The sequence below is a fragment of the Lepisma saccharinum genome, chromosome 14 (genome assembly GCF_977018435.1).
Source record: "Lepisma saccharinum chromosome 14, izLepSacc3.1, whole genome shotgun sequence".
NCBI classification, from domain to species: domain Eukaryota; kingdom Metazoa; phylum Arthropoda; class Insecta; order Zygentoma; family Lepismatidae; genus Lepisma; species Lepisma saccharinum.
This window is the reverse complement of record NC_139242.1, coordinates 53,540,933-53,562,129: the sequence shown is the minus strand read 5'-3', so window position 1 is coordinate 53,562,129 and position 21,197 is coordinate 53,540,933. Positions and strand designations below refer to the sequence as shown.

General features: G+C 37.9%; 1 protein-coding gene across 2 annotated transcripts in view; it reads left to right on the top strand.

Annotated features, from left to right (window-relative positions):
- The window catches only part of LOC145998888 (mitochondrial adenyl nucleotide antiporter SCaMC-like), a 100,921-nt gene that overhangs the window by 25,262 nt on the left and 54,462 nt on the right, over positions 1–21,197 (top strand). The window contains exons 2-5 of one of the 2 annotated variants that reach the window (XM_083135602.1): positions 10,372–10,413; positions 11,334–11,460; positions 12,523–12,610; positions 14,058–14,169. In XM_083135602.1, the coding sequence (XP_082991728.1) occupies positions 10,372–10,413; positions 11,334–11,460; positions 12,523–12,610; positions 14,058–14,169 (369 nt within the window). The remainder of the gene's footprint in view (positions 1–10,371; positions 10,414–11,333; positions 11,461–12,522; positions 12,611–14,057; positions 14,170–21,197) is intronic. The other variant, XM_083135603.1, reaches the window with a different exon arrangement.

Sequence of the window (21,197 nt, the reverse complement as noted above, 5' to 3'; positions counted from 1 at the left end):
CGAGTTCCGACCAAAATGGGTTCATTGTGTATGTTCATTCTTGTCTTTAATGTAATCATAAATCGTCGTCATGAATAATTTAACTTCAGAGGAAGAAAACTGAGGTAATTACTAATAAAAACAATAACAAAACAAATTTGATCTTAAAGCCCTGGCTTTGCGCTACATATTCCATCACGGGGATCATAGGCGTGCGCCCATGGGGCCAGGGGGATCGCAAATGCACCCCTAATCATGGACGTCTGCAGATTTTTTCCACGAAGAGACAAGCAAGGTATTTTTCCATGGGGCATATTACCCCGATAATAGTGTTGCATTATCGCATTCCTGCATCCTCATTATAATAATTAATGTACATTATTATGACTGAAATCAAATTATACATGTGAAAACGTACTTTTTGGTTGACATTCGTTTTCTAAGGGAAAGATGTGGCAATCCTTGCCCCCCTTCCAGACATCTATGCCCCTATATTATTATATTTTCACCTAGAAATTTAGGATAGATGAATCCTATCGCCGTTATTAAACTATATTATACTCTTAAAGAAAGTTAAGTATTTTCAAGCCGATGAATGTTCAAGGCAACTACGGGGGAAGGGGGTGCAGTGGCGAAACCACAGCCCCCCACAACCTTGAACGGGAATCAATTTTAGGGGGCAAACATGGAAGTAAAGGAAAGCAAGAGTAGCAGAATCTAAAAGTAGCAGGACGAAAGGATACTCAAGATGGATTTTGTTTTCACGTCTTTCTTGCATTATTTCTTCCAGACTGCCAAGAGCACCTGCGGGGGGGGGGGGGGGTGGGTGGGGACAGAGCTGCAATTGCCCCCTTGATTTCAAATTTTATACAAATATAAATACCTTTTGTAAAATGTTCTTGCTCGCTTCACTCGCAATGTCTGCTTTTCTTGCAGTCTAGTCAAGTTCAGAGCAGTAGCTAGGGGTCGACGGGAGTTAACCCTGGAAGCCAAACGATCTAAATGAAAAAAATTGTAAAAGAGAATAATATGGCGCTCCATGATTTTTTTCCCCATATTAAATCGAAATTGTTTTCATTTTGCAAAAATTTGGATCTGAAAATTTATTGGTCGCTTCGCTCGCAATTTGTTTTCTGTAATTCATTTTAAATTACCGAGGAGAGAAGTACTGCTGCTAAAAGGTTTTCTCTTAAGTGCATGAACAATTGTTTGGAGGAAAAGGAACGCGCAGATTTGAGAGACAATTTATATGATTTTTACTGTTGGTATATAAGTATATGTGTGTGTGTGTGTGTTGTATATATATATATATATATATATATATATATATATATATATATATATATATATATATATATGTATGTATGTATGTATGTATTTATATGTGTGTGTGGGGCGGGGGAGGGGTGTATATATAAACACACCCATCAATGCAATACAATTTAAACAAGTGAGATAAAATTACGTTATTCTTTTCCGGCCTGAACTATCATGAAGGCTATCCCCCCTAATCAGAGGGTCTGCGCACGCGTATGTTGGGGACTGACAATTTACGTAGGTGTAGACACGCTTCGTACAATTTGATGATATCGCGATTACGTAATGGATGTGCAGCCACTTAACTGAACCCCCAAAAATTCACATTTTATTACTAAATTCTAAATTAGCATAATATCACATAGTTTACCTATTCATACCTTTGGTGCACTTTGTGGATTGTGCATTAATCAACATCAGGTTAATCGCGGCAGGCAAAGTGGAGGGAAAATGACAATGAAACACAACGAGGCCCTTGGTTCCCAATTAATGAAACTTAGTCTACATGCAACTGAGTCGCTGCGTGAAATCGCTGAAAATGTCATTTATTAATTTCTTAATTTTGCTTATTTTATATTGCTTTTCTAGCACTTGGCGTCAACAAAGGCGATGAGGATGATTAATGAAGTTATGAAATGGATGATAGGACATGATGATCCATGTCTTACACAAAATTCTAAGTTGGGACTAATGAATTTCGATTCGTCTTATCATTTGTCAAGTAGTTACTTTTAACTCCAATCTTTTTCAAGGACTTCTGGGTTGACAGCATATGTGTTGCGCGATGATGATTCGACGAAAACCACCATTTCAGTGAACTTTCTTGACAATGACTCTAATATCAATAAAGAGAACATTTTCTTACGAATAGCTGTTGATAAGAAACCAATTCCTGAAACTTTTTCTGGTAGTCTCACGGCACCCAGCTGTCGTTTGTTATGGCTGGGCCTGGGGGTATGTATGACTCACGCTGCTGTCAATACTCAATCATTCCCGAGAATCCAGTACCGCCAGGCAAACCCAAGCGACAATTTTGTTATTTGGGTTGCATAGACAACAGGCTTTAAGATGTTACGATATCGTAGGTCTCGTGGCCCAAGAACTACTTTCCATGACTGTACACTGGGTATCTAATACTATTGGTGTATTCTGTTAATACGAATTTTTCCTTATCAGTCTAATTTGATTTATTTTATAATCAACTCAGAGACTAGCAGTGCTGCGTTCTTGACTCCATGTCCAGTGCTTGGCGTGAGGGGGGTATGGTATCCCGCCAGCTGTCTCATTGCTACCATGTTAAACCATTGGGACATTCCTTCAGCTAAGCCCCAAGTTACGAACAAGTATTCCCCATCTAACAATTTCCACTTCAAGTGCTGCTCACACGGTTTTCGGCCCTAAAAAGGATGCGAGAGAACTGCGTACAAACACATACAAAGATCTACATTGTGAATGTGTGCGACATTGTAAAGTATATTTGAAATCAAAACTAATTTCTTATTTTTGGTTTTATAAAAATCAAACTCTCCCCTGAAAACTTTAATGCGGAGGGAGAGTGATATTTTTAGGGCGAGAGAGGGGTCTGAGGCCCCACGCATTCTGATTGCGTATTGTTGTTGTCCCATTGTTTATTTATTATTGTTAGATTCAGACTAAATGCGGGAAATTTGTTAATAAAATGAGGATCTTTAGTGAACATATTGCAAATCGATCACCGCTGTTCATATTGTTATGGCGATACGTTCTTACGAACTTACGTCATTTTTTGTGTGTTCCAGTTTTATTCACTAAGCCATTCTCTCCTAAAACTCACCCATCACCCATTTACTTTATTGAACTCACTCCTTTTCACACCAATTGAAGTACTTCCTCATTTGATATCTTATCTCTAGTCATTTCGCGAGTGGTTTGTGTGTTGTATAGCTATGTCTTGCATGCATAGCTACATAATACGATAATTTTCTGAGCATATCGCCCATTATACTCTTAAGGTTACTTTATATACACGCGACATTCGAAAAGCCTATCATCTTAATCATTTAACAGGTCGCACCGATTATTAATAATTTTACTATTCTGCGTACACGTATTTTGGAATATCTCCGTGATGTACGTTTGTGTACCTCTAAGCAATTATATTCTGTGCAATCTGTGTGTACCAGCAGTGGCGGCGATTAGGGGTGTGAGGGGGGCATTTGCCCCCCCCCCAATTTTCACCACTTTTGCCCCCGCACTATGCTAAACCTTATATACAAAGGGAAATATACTGTCTTTGCCAACCCCCCCCCCCTCCGGTTTTGGAACCCAATCGCCGCCACTGTGTACCAGTAATAAACGTTGATAATGTGAAGTGAGTGAATTGGAGATGGATAGTTTGTGTACCCGTACCTCCGCTGTTGTCTGACCTGTTAACGAATTTAGTGCTAATCTGCCCTACATTTAGTATGAGAATAGCCGGTCTCCATCTGCAAAGGGGCCTTCACTGTCGAAACATTGTTCTGAAAAGCTCCATAAAATGTAAAATACAAGATATTTGAAATACGGTAAAATATTTAAAAACATAATAATAACCGTCTTAACATGACTCGACCTGTAGTGGTGTCCATAAGAGTAACTTGAGACCTGATCTTGAGTGGGCAGAATCGAATATGAGGCGTAACTTTGAGGGCCAGAATCAATAAGTTTTCTTTCCCATAAGAATATCATCCAGGACTATTTTACTAAATAACTGTTACGTTCGCGAAATCATAAACATGACTTATTGTTTTGCTCCTCAGATCTCAGCAAGTTAACAAAAGTATAATTAACTTGTAAATTTTAATAAACCTGAACATTTTGGTGGGTGGCCAGTGCCACCTTGTTCCCGCCTCCCTGAAATTGAATTAGGGGAGAGAGTCGAGATGTTCTTAGCCGGGGGACCTGGTGCTAATATGGAATTTAAACTGTATTATACGTACATTCGCTCATGAGCAAACATCGGAAGTTGCGAATGTCCGATAAATATTAGCTGGCATGGCTTAAAATAAAACTGCATTGCGCTCACCTTTTTCTGATTAATGCGGTTTAAAGTCGAACCCGAGACGCTGGAATCTACCCCCAGCAGTGCATGGAGAGACCCTATCTACGCAGACTATATACACGTAGCAACATGTAGATTACTTGAGATCAGTCCATGTAGGCACAGACTTATATCCGCAGCTCAGCATGCCACTAGAAGTTGCTGCGATGTTGGAGTATGGGGTGGAAGAGATTGTGGGTGGAGGCTTGTAGGCTGCGTGTGTTGTAACGCATGCAGGCTTCGTCCGGTGTTCTAATGATGACGCAGAGTTCTAAATTCAGAACAGGTTTCTGCTGCGAAATACGCCAAGAATTCTCTTAACCTTCATTGTGTGAAAATAGGATTTGGAAAGTCGCACAATGGTTGAGTGTTCTCGCTCTACGCTAGCCTTGTCGAAAGTTACATTGGCAGGAAAGAGCTTATTTTTTTAGTTGGTTCACGTATACATTCATTTTCTCATATGTTTAAAAAAATGAGTGGCAGTTTTCGTGCATATCTCGACATATCAGTGATTAAAGGGTTACTACAGTTCAATAATTCCTGGAAAAACTGGAAAAAAGAGTAGGAATGACACGTAGCAGTAAGATGTGTATATTTTTCCATCGATTTCGTTACACACTGTACTGTTAAATATTATGAATATGATCATGGGCGTATCCCTTGAAAACAGCGTCCAGGACTACTGCATTTTACTAAATAGTTGTAGTTTCGATTACATTTGGTATAAATCTAATACTTTTTGGTTCGGAATTAGTATTGTAGGTATTTGAATAATAGTCTTGTTTGTATTCGACAAATTGATTTAAAGGCTTTGGTTGCATATTCTTCGGGTCAATAATTTTAACTAGGGTGCTATGAAAGCTTGGTGGATATAGTATTTTGCTGGTTATTTCGTGTATTGAAGGATTAGCTATGTTAAATTTGCGAAATCATATAAGTTACTAATTACTTTAGTTCCCAGGTCACAAAAGTACACTCACCGGCAATAAAACACGGACATCCCCATTTTTATTGCCGCTGACTGTACTATTGTAAATTTGAATAAACCTGGAAATTTGGGGGGGGGACAAGTGCTCTCCTTGCATCCGCCAAGTTATGCCTATGGATATGATGCAGCAGCCTACCAAATGCACCAGAATACCATTAATATTTAAATAGCTCCGCAGTCAGCAACAACAGTTGCTGTATAATATTTTCCATGCTTTCTTGGCAGCAATGCTTTACTTATGCTCCCAGCCCCTCCCAATATATAGAAGAAAAATCTTTATTCAGAGAGGAACATGTTGCGTAAATTTACCTAATCAAAATACAGTAAATGTTCGATAAAATAATTAGCAAATAGTGTATAAATTAGTGGTAGATGTTCCTTATTGTCAAATCTCTAATCGACGCCACTATTTTATGCTACAAATAGCAAAGGCTGTGCTATCTGTTTGGAAACAACTATTTACAAGCAGAATTTGTGCTATCTGTTTGGAAACAACTATTTACAAGCAGAATTTACAAATAAGACGTATACCCAAGTACTTCATTCAACCTGTGATGTTTTCTTATTAAAATTCATCGTACTCAAAAGCGTGGTAATTTTTCATGTCGATGATTCCCACGCCAGTTCACTTGTTAGTTTTGTTGACAAGATTACACAATAAGTTGCCACCATGGAAAGAGTAAATCATGACGTACGCGTTGTATTTACCAAGTGAGTTGGCTATTTCACAGACATACGGCATGTGATGGTAAAGGGACATTCAATTGTGTAAACTCCACAGCCATTTAGCAATAAACGTGCCAAACAGAAAGCTAATGGAAGAGAAGCTAGTACAAGGCGGCTGGAAAGGAACTTCGTTTATTTTTAAACTTTCAAACTGTAGAAACTAAGGAGACTGATATTGGATGCTATATTTGGCGTTTTGCCTTGGCCTTGTGAGTCCTAAGACATTTGATATCGATCGGTTGGTGATTGTGTAGCCTATCAGCTCGTCACGAATGTTGAACCTCACAACGCCGTATGGCCACTAACAGTTAAACACTAACATCCCCGATGCAGTGGTAGCGTCGTCGCCTTGTAATTAAGGGGTCCCGGGTTCAATACCCGGTAGAGGCACATAGTGGTTCGGATCCCACTCTAAACTGTAGGTCCAGTCCCGATTAGCCTTACTGTGCATAAAGTCGACTTAAACACCAAATCAGCAACTAATATTCAGGTATTGAATAAATGAATTTAACTCACACTCACTATACCGGAGTGAAACAAAAATTGGGAAGAAGAAGAACATGTGCCCGGATTTTTGTTTGTTTTTTTAGGGGGGAGCGTGTGAATCGATTGATTTGGTTTATTTTACTTCGCTTTTCTGCAACTTTTAGTTAATCTCAAGGATGAGGATGAGTGATATGATGAAATTGATGAAGGGGAAACTCACAAAGAACATCCATGCCGGGATTCGAACCAGGTCTCTTGGTTGTGATAACCACTCCGTCACGAAAGTCGGCTATTGTTGATGATTGTCAAAGAAAACATGTCCGGATTTCATGTTCTGAAAATATGCTGACCTTAACCATGACGGTAATTATCACTCATATTCATCGTTGCGATTAGCCCAGAGTAAAATTACGTTAAATAGCAAACATTCAATACAGAAAAATAATTAGTCAACCCCTTCATTTTTATGCAAAGATTAATAGAAGTGGTAGATTTTTAAAAAATAACTTATTGTAGAAGTTCAATCATTTTTGTTCCTCCCCTTCGACAAATTCGGCACCCTGAACTGCATTTTGCAGACTAGCGAGTCTCTGGCGTCTGAACTCCCAGACAGTATAATCCTCTGTGGGGCTCATAGTGTCGTCCATATATGTTTGTGATTGTCCTTCACTATCTCATGTTATCATCATTCATCCTTATCTTCGCGAGTAATTAATTAATTAGTTAATAGACTAGTCAGTCAACAATCGTTGCGGCTAACCCCAGAAAAATTATGTTAAATAGCAAACATTCAAATCATAGGCGTAGCTAGAACTTTATATTTGGGTGTGCACAAAGAAAAAAAAATGAGGTCTTGTACCTTTTTAATATCATATTTTGCAAAACAATCTCTTGGCTCTTTAACTGCACTGATGTTTGTAAAGGAATATAAATTCACTAAATGACAGTGTTGGAAATTTCTGAATATATGTACGAAAAAAAATCAAATTGCATAGAAATTACACACACACAAAATGTTCATAAATGTTATAAACAAATGCATCAAAATACACGTCATCTATAAGAAGAGACATCTGTCAAAGGGTACAATGCTCTTAAACTCATCAATAACTTCATTTACATCAATAGACTAAGCTTTTCCCTGTTCCACAAATAGCAAGAGCAGGGCTGCCAATCTACCCTGCATCTGAGTTGCTCTTAATTTAGTTTTAACTTGGGAAAGCTTGGAGAAAGCTCTCTTTTAAACGTGCAGCTTGTGACAGGTATAGAAGAAAAGTGCTGCAGTACAGAGTAGAATGCTGTAAATATATTTTTTTCCAATGACGTCAAATAATCGAAAAACTAGACACTCGTTTCATCAGCGATAATGCACACGTTTGTACCAAGTAATGACATTTTCAACTTCTTACTAACTGCCGCTTATTTTCTCTCGTATTGAAATCTGTATTTAATTCCCTTTGATAAAGAAGTCCATTAGGGTGTGCCTAGGCACACCCGGCACACCCCGTAGCTCAGCGGCGTATACTCTGGGTCATCTAGGTAATCGCAGATGACCCGGCTGTATTTCTTTTTTTTTTTTAAATATATATATATATATATATATATATATATATTTCCTCGCAATATTCTTCCAAACCAATTTCGATGCATACATTTCCTTGCTTCCAGCGCGCGAATACTTCCAATCGTTTGCCACCGAATGTCCGGGAACCTTTCTCCAGCCGGTGGAATGACTTCAGGGAATCTCACCCTGACGTCATTCCTCCCGCTTTCCTTACAACCCTTGGCGAGGAGGGAGGAGAAAGGAAAGAGGGGGAGGAAACACTGCTTTTCAGGCGCGGTGAGGTGATTCCGTGCCCAGGGTAAGCTCCTTCTTGTGAGAGTCCACCGGTCGCACTCTCAACCTTGGGAACCTTTTCCGTTCCCTCCGCTCAACTAGGGAAAACATACCCGGCAGAGTGCGAAGAACAGGAAAACTGAATAACATGGGCAAACCAATTCTACGATAATTTTCACTTTACATTTGCTTCTGTCTTGCTGATTTCTGTTACTTGAACATAAATTTATCAAAAGGGAAAAGCTTAAATATTGAAGATGAAGCAAACTGAATTAAAATTCAAGGCTTAAGCAATTAAAGCACCTATTTGCTGACTCCCCCCATCCTTGTATTTACAAAAATAGTGATTGTTTCTCCTCTCTAATCTTCAAAAGCAGCGAGAATACTTCTCTCACGGAACTGAATATTTTTTTAAAGGGAAACCCCCCTCCCCGAAATCCTACAAATATCTAATTTAAAAGGTGTATAGTGGTAATTCATTTTACTTCATTAGCAGGATTAAACACTTTGCTTAATACGTTGTAATAATCTGAGATTCATCTTCAGGACTTCTAACCCCACTGTTTCAAATTTATGTGGCGGCTGCTAATAAGGGATGATCCCCATCCCGAAATAAAATTCTGACTCTGACCTGCAATGATTCGAACTTTTAAAAACCTGTCATTTCGAGCTCGGAAAGGGATTTTTTTTATTATTCATAGGGAATTTCATTCTGAGCCAGGAACACAACAAGAGAAGTTTGGCGCGTGAAACTGAATGCGTGTAGTCGTTGGCTTCGTGCTGTGCTTCGTGTTTATTATTTATTTAGGTGTTAGTGTTTGTCGTGATAGTGCTGTGTTAAAGGGTAATGGATGTGATACAAGATTTGCTGGTGAAACCTTTTGGAACAAGATCTTTTCAGGAGAAGTTGCAAATTGTTAATACAGGTAGGCCAGTGTGATCGCTTGAACTTATTTCTACACACAAAGACAAAATCGGGAATATGTGAGGCATTTTCGCAAGCAAATTATGACAAAACACCATGGTTGACAGGAAGTATAAGTGTTAATAAGCTTTGCATTTTTGTTCGCCGTGCTTACTTTTCGGGGCTGAAAAGAATGTATGGACGCGTGACTGTAATCTTTGCAACACTTGTGCCAAACATGAAAAATCCAAAAGTCACATAACTTCCTTTGTTAAGCTGCAATCTTTCGCCCAGACACGTATTGACGTGCAACTGGACAAACAGCGTGCTTTGGATGTAGTACGGCACAAGTAATCGGGTCCTGGAGTAAGTTGAATTTTGCACTTAAATTAATATTGCGGGTTTTTATTTCACTAGTGCACGTCTTTCATTTTTATATTTCACAGGCTGTTTTTTTATAGCTTTATAATACTGTCTTGTTTTATTATTTGAAATTCTATGCGTATAGTAAACTGCAATAACGAGAATTAATTGATTGTGATCGTAGCAATAAGACAAACATTCCGACACAATATTCTTAAATCCAATATGGAGCGTGACATAAATTGCACGGAAACTTTTGGAGTTTGAGGATCAAAAGGTCGGAGATTACCCACTCGTTAGAACCAGCATACGCCACTGCCGTAGCTACGCTTACGATTCAAATAAAAATATAATTAACGAAACCCCAATTTTTGTGCGAAGATTTGTAGAAGTGGTAAATAAAATTTTAAAAAATAAGTTGTTATTATTATAATGTCAAAATTGAATAAATTTTGCCCCCCCCCCCTCGACAAATTCCTCAAACTCAGCAACCGGCAACTCTCCCCCCTTTTAGGATGTCCCTGAGCGTTTGTATGTAATTACTTCCTAAGGTCTGGATCAAATCCAACACATGTGAATTTTTCAAAATCACCTGTTTAATTTATTCTAAAAGAAACTTATTATGTCAGCCATACTAGCTACTTCAACCAAAAACTAGTGATTTTAATATGAATACCTGTGATTTTAATGGAGCGTTCCTATATCTTTTATAGCGTAAACCCTCACCCGCAAAGCTGACTCCTGAGGGCACACAGGTAAGTTCTCCTGTAAAATAAGTTTACAAGTGAAGAATAACAAACATATGCTGGTATGGCTACTCTCAACATCTGACTTTTACTTGGACTGCAATAGGATCTTAACCCCCTATGCTAAGAAAACAAGTAGATTGTCAACACTTGTCTTCTGCAAATTATGTCTTCCTGTGACCGAATAATTTTCCTTTTCCAACACTTTCCCTGAAATTCCAACTATGTCTGCTGAGAAATTTCGGAAGTGGAATATTCTTTCAATTTCCTTGGTTGTGATACACCAACATCTTGCTTGTAGAATAGATATTGTACAGTGTGGAATGTTAATGGAAATCTCGAGAAATTTATTTTGCCATGAAATTCTTGTAGAATGGTAATGGAAAATTTCTGATACTTCTTTGCTTTGCAATAATATTAGAACAATAGAAAAAATTGAAAACTTTTTTCTTGTTTTTGGTGCAGTACTAACTTTCGGCACGCAAATTGCATGAAAATGAATGAAACTTAATGAAATGTTCAATATATGTTTTTTTGAAGGAAAATAAAGTTGTTGCTTTATTAACACAGACTTAACATACTTGAAATCAAACAATAATATTTTGGATATATCTCAAAGTTATTGTAGATTCAGGGAGTAATTAATGATTGTAACGACAACTGTGATAATCCATTCATATTTTTATTTTATTTTCTGTATTCATTTATTCACATGGACACATGTAAAAAACGATCTGATATTGTTTCCGTCATTCAATTGGAAGCAACTTTCTCCATTACCACTTCTAGAGTTTTTTAAAAAAAATTACACACAATTTGTCTTTGCATCCAGAGCCTCTACAGAGAGATCAATGACAGTATCAAATATTAAAAGCAAGAGTAATTTGAGTTTTGTCATGTATTCTTATTTGTATTATTTTTCATTTCAGAAATTTATGGAGTACTCAGATAAGGATAAAAGCGGGGATGTTACGCTAGCAGAATTTATTCATTACATGAAAGAACACGAGAAGAAACTGAAATTAGTATTTTCCAAATTCGATCGGAATCAAGACGGTGAGTTTTTTTTACTTTGCTGTTTAAAGTTATTGTTCAATTATGTGCTACCCCCCCCCCCCCACACACACACACATACATATACATACCTACATACATACATATTGGAAAATAAAATGTGAAGTGGCTAGGGGAGAGGAGCCATTTATTGCATCTCTGAATATAAAATGCGTATTTGGAGTTTTAAGTTAATCCATGTAACAATTTTGTCTTGTTTAGATGGAAGATGGGAAAGGAGCGAACTCACTTCTCGCATCCATTCCCCTCCACCCCCTCCCTTTCCCTCTCAGGTAATTTTTGAAAGATGATTTCGTTTACATTTGAGAGTTTGGTACAGTGGGATCTACTAGTATTGCTCGGCAAATTGTCCATGAGTATTTTCATTAATTTTTCTCTTACTTCCTATGTGTTTTCAAGCGATGGATTTTTATGTGTGCTGGTGCAGAAGTTACCAACAGCTTGTTTTGAGTTTTCTTTTAATTCCTGAAGCTCTTATTGGGTCAAATAAAGTGCACGAACATGGTGATGGACAATTTGCACGGTAATACTCATGGATCCCACTGTACACCATTTTTTACCTTTTCCCATATATTAAAAAGTATCCAGGTGCTGATTTACTCTCTCTCTCCAAAATAAATTCTTTCCATGTATTTGCAACATGAACTGATACGTATTTTATATAAAATATATAGCTTGTTGTTGAAGCATACACCGTGCCATTAGATAAACAGAAAAGTAACTCAGAATTTGCTCTTAAGAAGAGTTCAAGAAAGGAAAGAGTTTAATTAATGTCAAGAAATAATACGAATTGAAAACATCAAAATTTGAATTAACTTACTAATGTTCAAAGAATTAGATTAATGAATGTTCTCAAAATTTATTTCAACTTCTACTCTTCACAATGACCATTTCCAAGTCTCATTTTGTGCCTTCTGTGTATTTGTTAATATGTAGAATATTTCATAGCAGTAGTACACGTGATATAATCGCTTCTAAATATAATTCTAACGGGTTGTGTTGTTATATGGTGCTTTTAATAATGCGTTCCTTTCTTATTTTCAGGTAAAATAGATCTCGAAGAGTTAAAGAGAGCATTTAAAGACCTTGGCGTGGATATCGATTCAAATGAAGCAATGAATCTCTTGCAGAGGTAAGTTATAAATAAATAAGGGGAAAATGTTGATTTCTAATGTGTCCGCTTATGGTAGAAAAAGTAAGTGTATCATGTGAAGAAATGTACATTAAAATATCTTAGTTCTATTGGTGTATATGACTTGTAGTTTTGACTCTGACAAAGAGTGATAAACACTAAATATGACGAGATGGAACATCAAGGTTGACTCCGCTATTCTTTCTGAGCTAAATCGAGTGTACAGTGGGATCCATGAGTATTACCGTGCAAATTGTCCATCACCATGTTCGTGCACTTTATTTGACCCCAATAAGAACTTCAAGAATTAAAAGAAAACTTAAAACAAGCGGTTGACAACTTCTGCACCAGCATACATAAAAATCCATTGCTTAAAAACACATAGAATGTAAGAGAAAAATTAATGAAAATAGTCATGGACAATTTGCATCGTAATACTCATGGATCCCACTGTACAAGACCCAAAATGCAATAGCAATGCTTGTTTCTAAATGCCTTGAAAATTTTGCAGTTTCATTGCCTTTGGTATCGACTAATATATCTACACTTCAAATTCCCGTCAATTTAAACAAACTATAGAAGTGATAGAGCAACGGAATCCATCGACTTTTCTCGAAGCAAAGTGAATGTGAAATCTTGCCCTACTGTATCTGCTGGCAGCCAGCAACTTTCAACTAGCAGCTCCGCAAGGAGGTCATATGGTTGGTTCCGTTGCCTCCGGCAGCCTGTTTCTTCACGGCCGATATAGTTGGTCACAAGATTACATTCAATTTCTTTCAGGCAGGTGCCACTCTAGAACTTCTAACTCATTGGTTCAAACACAACAACCTGCACACGAATCAAAGGGTTTCTTTTAAAATCACTTTATGATCAGAACGGCTAATTGGGACTGGATCTGCAGCAAGGCCTTGCCTGCAGTTTAAAGTGGGATCCGAACCGTTGTGCAATTTGCTTCCACCAAGGATCGAACCCGTGAGCCCTTGATTACAGCCTGCACACAAATAACTATTTGGGAACTTCAGTACTATGTGTTGTGTTTCCCCGTAGCACTTCCCACATTCCGATCGACTCACTATTTCACAACTGCGAGTGTCGCTTCATGAATTTTATCTAAGAATGAATGATTAGATGAAATTCATGAAGCGACACTCACAGTTGCGATTAGAGGCAGAATTGTGTAAAATAAGGAAGATTGAAAATACAAATACGTTTAATTTTTTTCAGTGATTTCATGGTTTTCATTAGTTTCATTTGTGATTTACAGAGCAAACTGCAGCACAGAATTATTATTTTTTTTATTAATTTTTTCAGTGTGCTTTCTTTTGGTGCAGCTGCTATTTTGTGACGAAACACTGATTTTTTTTTTCAAAAAATGAATTGCGTAGATTTTTGGATTATTTCACATAATTTGTGTGCTAATCTTGGAATTTTTAAAATTATTTTGCAGGATGGATCAAGATGGTACCCTTGAAATCAGTTACGACGAGTGGCGAGATTACTTACTATATGCACCTAGCACTGACTTGCGGGATCTCCTCAACTTTTGGAGACATTCAACGGTGAGTACTGCCTTTTATCAATCCTCAAAGTCAGTGGCGTGCCCACGGTTCTGGTTCTTGCTGGGGGATCATAACCTCTTTGAGGCCTAACATTCCGTAACTGAAGAAAACGCCAAATGCTTAAAAATTGATTATATATTGGATTGGATTGAGTAAAAAAAAATCACAACTGCGCCTTAGGGAAATCCTGGTTGCGCCACTGCTCAAAGAGACTTTGAGCCGAGCCTACAAAAGTTGTTCGAGAAAAAGTACCCAATTTTGCAGTAGAGAGTTAGTTATATTTATTATTTTAATAGCAAACATTACACCCATGATGCACACGTTGGATCATCACTGTTTAGAATGAGTATACATGTCCAATATAAAATTACACTGATAATATGTTCATTAATTGGTTCAGTGTGACTTCGATGAAAGCAACGCAAAATTGCAGTTTCTGACTTATGTGCCTTTTCCCGAACACCCAAGATATAGTAGTTTGTATTTGTACCAAAAGCATGATGCATAATAAATATACAATGATTTTCATACATGGATATGATTTTGATTGAATCTTGTTATGCAGATGTGAAATAGAAATAGTTTGCGTCGGCGCCATGCATGGACGTCCGCAGGATTTTTTCCAGGTAGGGGCAAGGATGGTATTTTTTTTTTCCAGGGGGTCAAAGAAGGTACATTTTCCCCAATATAGTGTTGTTCCCTCAAAAAACATAGCTTAAATTTAAATTTATCATATTCATGCAATAATTAACACATGATTGTGGCTGAAATGAAATTATATGTGTGAAATATATAATTTTTGGTTTACTTTCATTTTTCAGTGGGGACACCCCCCTTGCCCCCTTCCGGACGCCTATGGCGCCATGTTTGTATGCAGCAATTTTTAAGAAGCCTACAGACATTTTTTTTGTGCTTTCCAGTGCTTATTTTCTCACTTTATTCAAAGCTATCGTTTTTAATTTGCATCTATTGTATTGGGGGATATATTTTCCATTTCAACGTCCCTCATATTGGACAATCCATTGATTTGTTTAGTTGAAACGATTTATCTCATTCTGATATTGATTTTCCTTGTCAGTGAGACGGGCAGCCGTAAGTGTGACACTATAAGGGGTATTTTTAGGGGGTTCATTTCATAGTACCTTTTTGGTCCAAGGTAATAATAATAAGAACATAGGATATAATTATTATTGCCGTACAGAGCCTATTCTTCTACAGAACGCTAAACCATACACAAAAAATTAGTCCTGAATATATTACACGAAAACTATAAATAATAATGTGAAAAAATTGTAAAATATAGCAACATTTACGAAAGAAACACGTGTATCATCCCCTTCTTACCACATTTCTATGCTCGCTACTAGTAGCAGTTATCGATGTGTTTTGTGATGATGCTCTTGAGCCTGCGTGGGAGGCGACTCAAGCAACACATCACACTTTAAATTTCATTATGATGTCAGTTCTTAATGGAGGCTCTGACATAATTGATATTTAGGTTTAGCTTTATAACTTTGAAATAGAAAACAAAACACCTAACATCGTGTACCAACGTTCGTATTAACCCCAATTTCATTCTGTACGGCAGGAAATTTCTTCCACATGCCATCACGTTTTATGCCGCACTGGCTAATCAATTCGTTTCTCCAGCTGAAAATTGCCTGTTGCCTACGAATCGTGTTCGATAAAGAATCGACCTGCTAGTTTGGAAGATGGGCGCTAGGTGGCAACCTCATCTTGAAGCTCAATCTTTTATTCACGTATTTTACTGCCCTCATGCGGATTATTGCAGAACCTGTTGAACATGGACTGTGACATTTCTAGTTCTGGAATTCCTTCGTTTTGTCATATAGTGGCGACGGCGAGGATGAGTGATGATTAGTCGAAGGGACCAGTGGCGTGCCCAAGGAGGGGGTTTGTGGAGGTCATAATCTCCTTTGGCCCAGTATTCCTAAAAAAAAAGAACGTAAAAGGCACAAAAGGATGGAAAAAATTAGGCCGACTACTAAAAAAAAGTGTACGTAACTCCTCCCTTTCCAAAATCCTGGGTACGTACGCCACTGGAAGGGACACTCACAAAGAACATTCATATTCAGATCCAGACTCGCTCCCGGGAATTTCGGTGAAGAGAAACTTGCATTGTTAACATATATTATACATTTCTTACATATCACATGATGGTAGACAGGGGTCCTGGCTGGGGTGACCAGACACATACATGTAAAAAGGAGGACAGAGCATGGTGAAAAACGAGGACAAAGTCATAAAAGAGAGGACCCCGCAAAAATGGCAACTCATTTGCCATTACTCATAATTTAATCAATATAAAAGAAAACCGTACCAAGACTTTGCTCAAATATACAAGTAATTCTGATGATTTTTTTAAACAATTTCCTCTTACCTTTAAGCAACGAAAGCAATCTCCTAATCTTTTATTTAACACATGACAATCATAACTAAGAATATCTATACTTTGAAGCACAGAATTTTACTCTTTCTACAATCTTGGATATTAGAATGCAATGTCACCACAAGTGAATGCAAATGTAACAAGTAAGCTTTAACTTATTTTAAAAAAACGAATTTAAATTTTAGGTAGTTTAGATTGGGTCAAAAAATATGATTTTAATGCCACGGACATTCTAGCACTCTTTCAACAGCAGGGGAAAGTGACAGCCTCCTTACACTTTACCTCATATTCGTTTCTTCCATCCTTTAAAAGCTGGATATTTTCTTGCAAGATCATTGATGCACATTCGCTTCGTTATTTCATAAAAGTAAATATGACTTAATAATCAAAATTCTGAGTACGCGTTTCTGTATCACGTATGTATGACTCGAAAATGAACTGGCCAACCTCTGTGGCGAAGTGGTTAGCACACCGCGCCACAACGCCAGAGGTCTCAGGTTCGAATCCCAGCCTGGGCATGGATGTTCTTTGTGAGTGTCCCTTCATCAAAATCATCATATCATCGCTCATCCTCATCTTCGCGATTAACCAAACGTGGCAGAAAAGCGAATTAAAATAAACCATATCAGTCAATCAAAAAGGAACTGCTCAAATTACATGTTTTTCACAAGTCTCAGATTGCGAAGCAACGAGTTAGAATAATAATACGTACTAATGACTAGGGGTGTGCGGGACAGAACTTTTTTTTAGTCGGGACGGGGAAATTTTTTAAATTCTGACGTTTGGGACGGGAGAAATCGCAATTTCCCGACCAAGCCGGGAAATTTTCAGTAACGGGAAATGATCAAGAAACTTCCCGACGCTGTGGAAATCGCGAATTTTACGTCATTTCTCTTTTTTTTCTTTTCTGAAATAAAAGCTAACGATTTCCGAGAAGTGTCAACACACTTACAATGCAGAAAACATCAAGAATTAGTCAGGATCGGGACGGGGATATATTTTTTTTTTTCTGGATCGCGCACACCCCTACTAATGACTCAGTCGGGAAAGTGATCATGTTCAGCTCCCAGATGCTAGGTGAGCATTGCTCTAATATTTAACGCACCCCAAGTGATATGAATATCATTATGTGTGGAAGTATTCTCTATGCAGAACATTTGCTACGGTCGATGCTATACTCTTTATAAAAAAAGAGGACATTTACCGATTTCTAAAAAAATCCACCCGGACGCCGGACAGACACCTAAAAAGGAGGACATGTCCGGATAAAGAGGACGTCTGGTCACACAGCAGTACAGCCATAACTTGAAATTCACTGTTTTGGAAGGATGCGTTGCTTGTTTCCCCTGGAATAAAAGTCTGTGGATCTTAACTCTACTGCAGCACAATGCCCTCAGGAAGTATGCGACAATAGCGCCACTGCTCGCAGGCCACATGCACAGATATGGTGGTGGATTAATCACTGGCGCAACCACGAATTTTTGTCTGGGGAGGAGCAAGTACCAGGATAAATGTACCAATAATAATGATAATATAAAGTTATTAGTAGTACTAGTATCAAAGGCGTTATCCTCGTAAATTACGCAAAAAGGGGTAGAAGTCTGTGCTAAAGCATTTGTTTTGGAACAAACTATTCGAAATATGTTTTCTAAAACGTTCAATTTCACATTAATAATGAAAAACAAGCACACAAACTGTATTTTTCAAAGGCCAAAAATGCTTAATAAATGCATTCCGAATATATTTTTTTTTTTTACATCTAACATGTATAACTTTCATGTACGATATGTTTTACACATATGCAAAATGGAGCGACGCAAGATAAGAAAATACACATGCAACATTTAACACTAAATTGTGTACGTATTCAAAGCTTCTTTAATCAGTGGCGGCGATTGGGTTCCAAAACCTGGAGGGGGGGGGGCAAAGTGCAAAAACTGGGGGCAAAGACAGTATATTTAACTTTGTACATAAGATTTAGCATAGTGCATGGGCAAAAGTGGCGAAGAGTGGGGGGCAGCCCCCCTAATCGCCTCCACTGTCTTTAATGCATATATATATACATACACACGTACATACACACACACAACATATGTTATTTAAATACATTACATAATCAAGTCATCCACCTCATAATAAACCAACAGGAAAAAATTACATAAATTGTCTCTCAAATGTGCACGCTTGTTTTCCTCAAAACAATTCTTCATGCACTTAAGACAAAATCAATTAAGTGAAGTCTGTCTCCCTCTCTGGTAATTTTCAATGCATTACAGAAAACAACCATGTATTGCGAGCGATGCGAGCAAGAAAATTTTTAAATCCAATTTTTTGCGAACTCAGAAGAATATTGATTTAATTGGGCGCAAATAATTTCACGGGGAGCCATGGCATTCTAACTTTTTTGATTTAGATCGTTCGACGCCCAAGGCCGACTCCCGCGCCTCCTAGCTAGGGCTCTCAACTTGATAAGACAAAGAAAAACAGGTATTGCGAGCGACGTGAGCAATAAATTTTTATGAAATGCATTTTTATTTCCATAAAATTTGAAATCGATGGGGCAATTGCTCCTTTGGGCCCCCTGCAGGTGTCCTTGGCCGTCAATGTTATTCCCCAGCCCCCCCCCGTAGAATTAATTTCCGTCCAAGATTGGGGAGGGATATAATGCCCCACCCCTGTGGGTGCGTCACTTGAATTAGTAGAACTCTGAAGCCGGAAAGTGAGAGAGATAGGGGTGTTGAACTCGCAGGTATTTTTCCCCATGGAAAAGTGACATGTTGAGAGTTATCTCCGTAGCAGAGTGGTTACTGCAAAGAGGTATGACGCCAGAAGTTCCGGGTTCGAATCCCCGTCTGGGCATGGACACTCTGTGAGTGTCATCATATCACTCATCCTCATCGTCGCGATTGGCCAAATGTGGCATAAAGGTGACACTAAATAACAAAAATCAAATCAAATCAAGTTCCTTGTAAAATTTGTAATTGTCCTTATTGATCTTCTCAATATTTGGATGAGAAAAATTTATAAATAAGTAGAGAAAAACATTAAAGACTCTTCACCAATTCCTTCCTGTTTTCTAATGTACTGTAATATGTTCACGTTATTTTGTGCGTATAATAAAGACAGCCTTGATCAGCATATTAGGCGTTTTTTCTAACATGACGCAGTGGTGGCGTCGTCGTCTTGTAATAAAGGGGTCCCAGGTTCGATACCCGGTGAAGGCACAAAGTAGTTCGAATCCCACTTTAAACTGTAGGTCCAGTCCCGATTAGCCTTACCGTGCATAAAGTGAACTTAAAATACCAATTCAGCCAATCAATCAATCGAGCATGGAAATAAGGCTTAATAGTAATAGTGTTACCATCCTAAATAAGTTAGAAAGAAAACATTGTGATTATTAGTTGGTGTGTTTTCTGACATGTTTCTCACTAAGAAGTTCGCGATAACATAATTAGAACATCATGTTGAGAGAACGTTACTGCGGAGAGTATGACGTTTTAATAAAATTGCATTACTTTCAGTGCATACTTTCATCATCTGAGTTCATCTTGAAATTAGAAAAAAAAAAACAGTAATATTCTCAAAAACTCTTGTCGAGGTACTGCTGCCATCTACCGGATTCCCGTGACACTACGTAGTTGTCGCCTTTCCAGTGATAGGAAAGAAGATTCGTCACGAGTCAAGATACTATCTCCCACATTGCGATGTTGCACTCTGTGTTAGCCCATGCTTTCGGGTTTATCACACTGTGAATAACATTTGATGTGAGACAGTATGTGTGATAATCTGTAAACTTGGACAGCATTAAAATGTGAAGACATTTTATTTTCGACAGTTTACATGCTATTTTCAAACATTTGTAGTACTTTCCTTTTATGTACGAGTTAACTCGGTTTAATAATTATGGAGGATTTTTGAATACTTTTGTGACCTTATTTGACCCCAAAAATAGAATTTCGTTACTGTTCCTTAATTGCTGATATTGGTACATTACAAACACACAATAAAAAAAGTGTAAAATATGGAAACTTTTTGGGAAAATAATGTGTCAGGCAAGTGGACGTGCAGTATTACAATGCATAGAAAAAAGAACTGTTTTAGAATATTCAAAAACCTTAAACATCTACTCCCTCCCCCAGGAAATAGTTTGCAGACAATAGCATGGGTGTGCTAGATTAGTTGCTGCCATGCTGTCCACTATAGTGTAACAATCTTGCAGCCCGCTTCTAGTTGTCCAGGTCATTTGTCCAAGTCCTGGACAAGCAGGAATGCAGATGCTCCGGGTATGGTATGGCATACTGTATGGCAAATATACTATAAAGACAAGGAGCAAATGTGTGCTGTGTTCCTGAGAAGCGCCAGAACCTACGTAGAATATGAGGGCACCCTGCTTGCGTGTGTGCGATGTGTTTCATGAAATAATTGCATTAATTGTATATTTACGAGTATGTTGTCTCAAACACAGTAATCAGTCTTATTGTTATTATAATAGCTCTTCAGCACCGTAAAACAGCCATTATATTGAATTTAATTAACATGACACTGTTGCCTTTTGCCGTACGTATTTAAAAAGAGTGCGCTATCGAGTATTACCTAACATATTGTTAAGACATCAAAG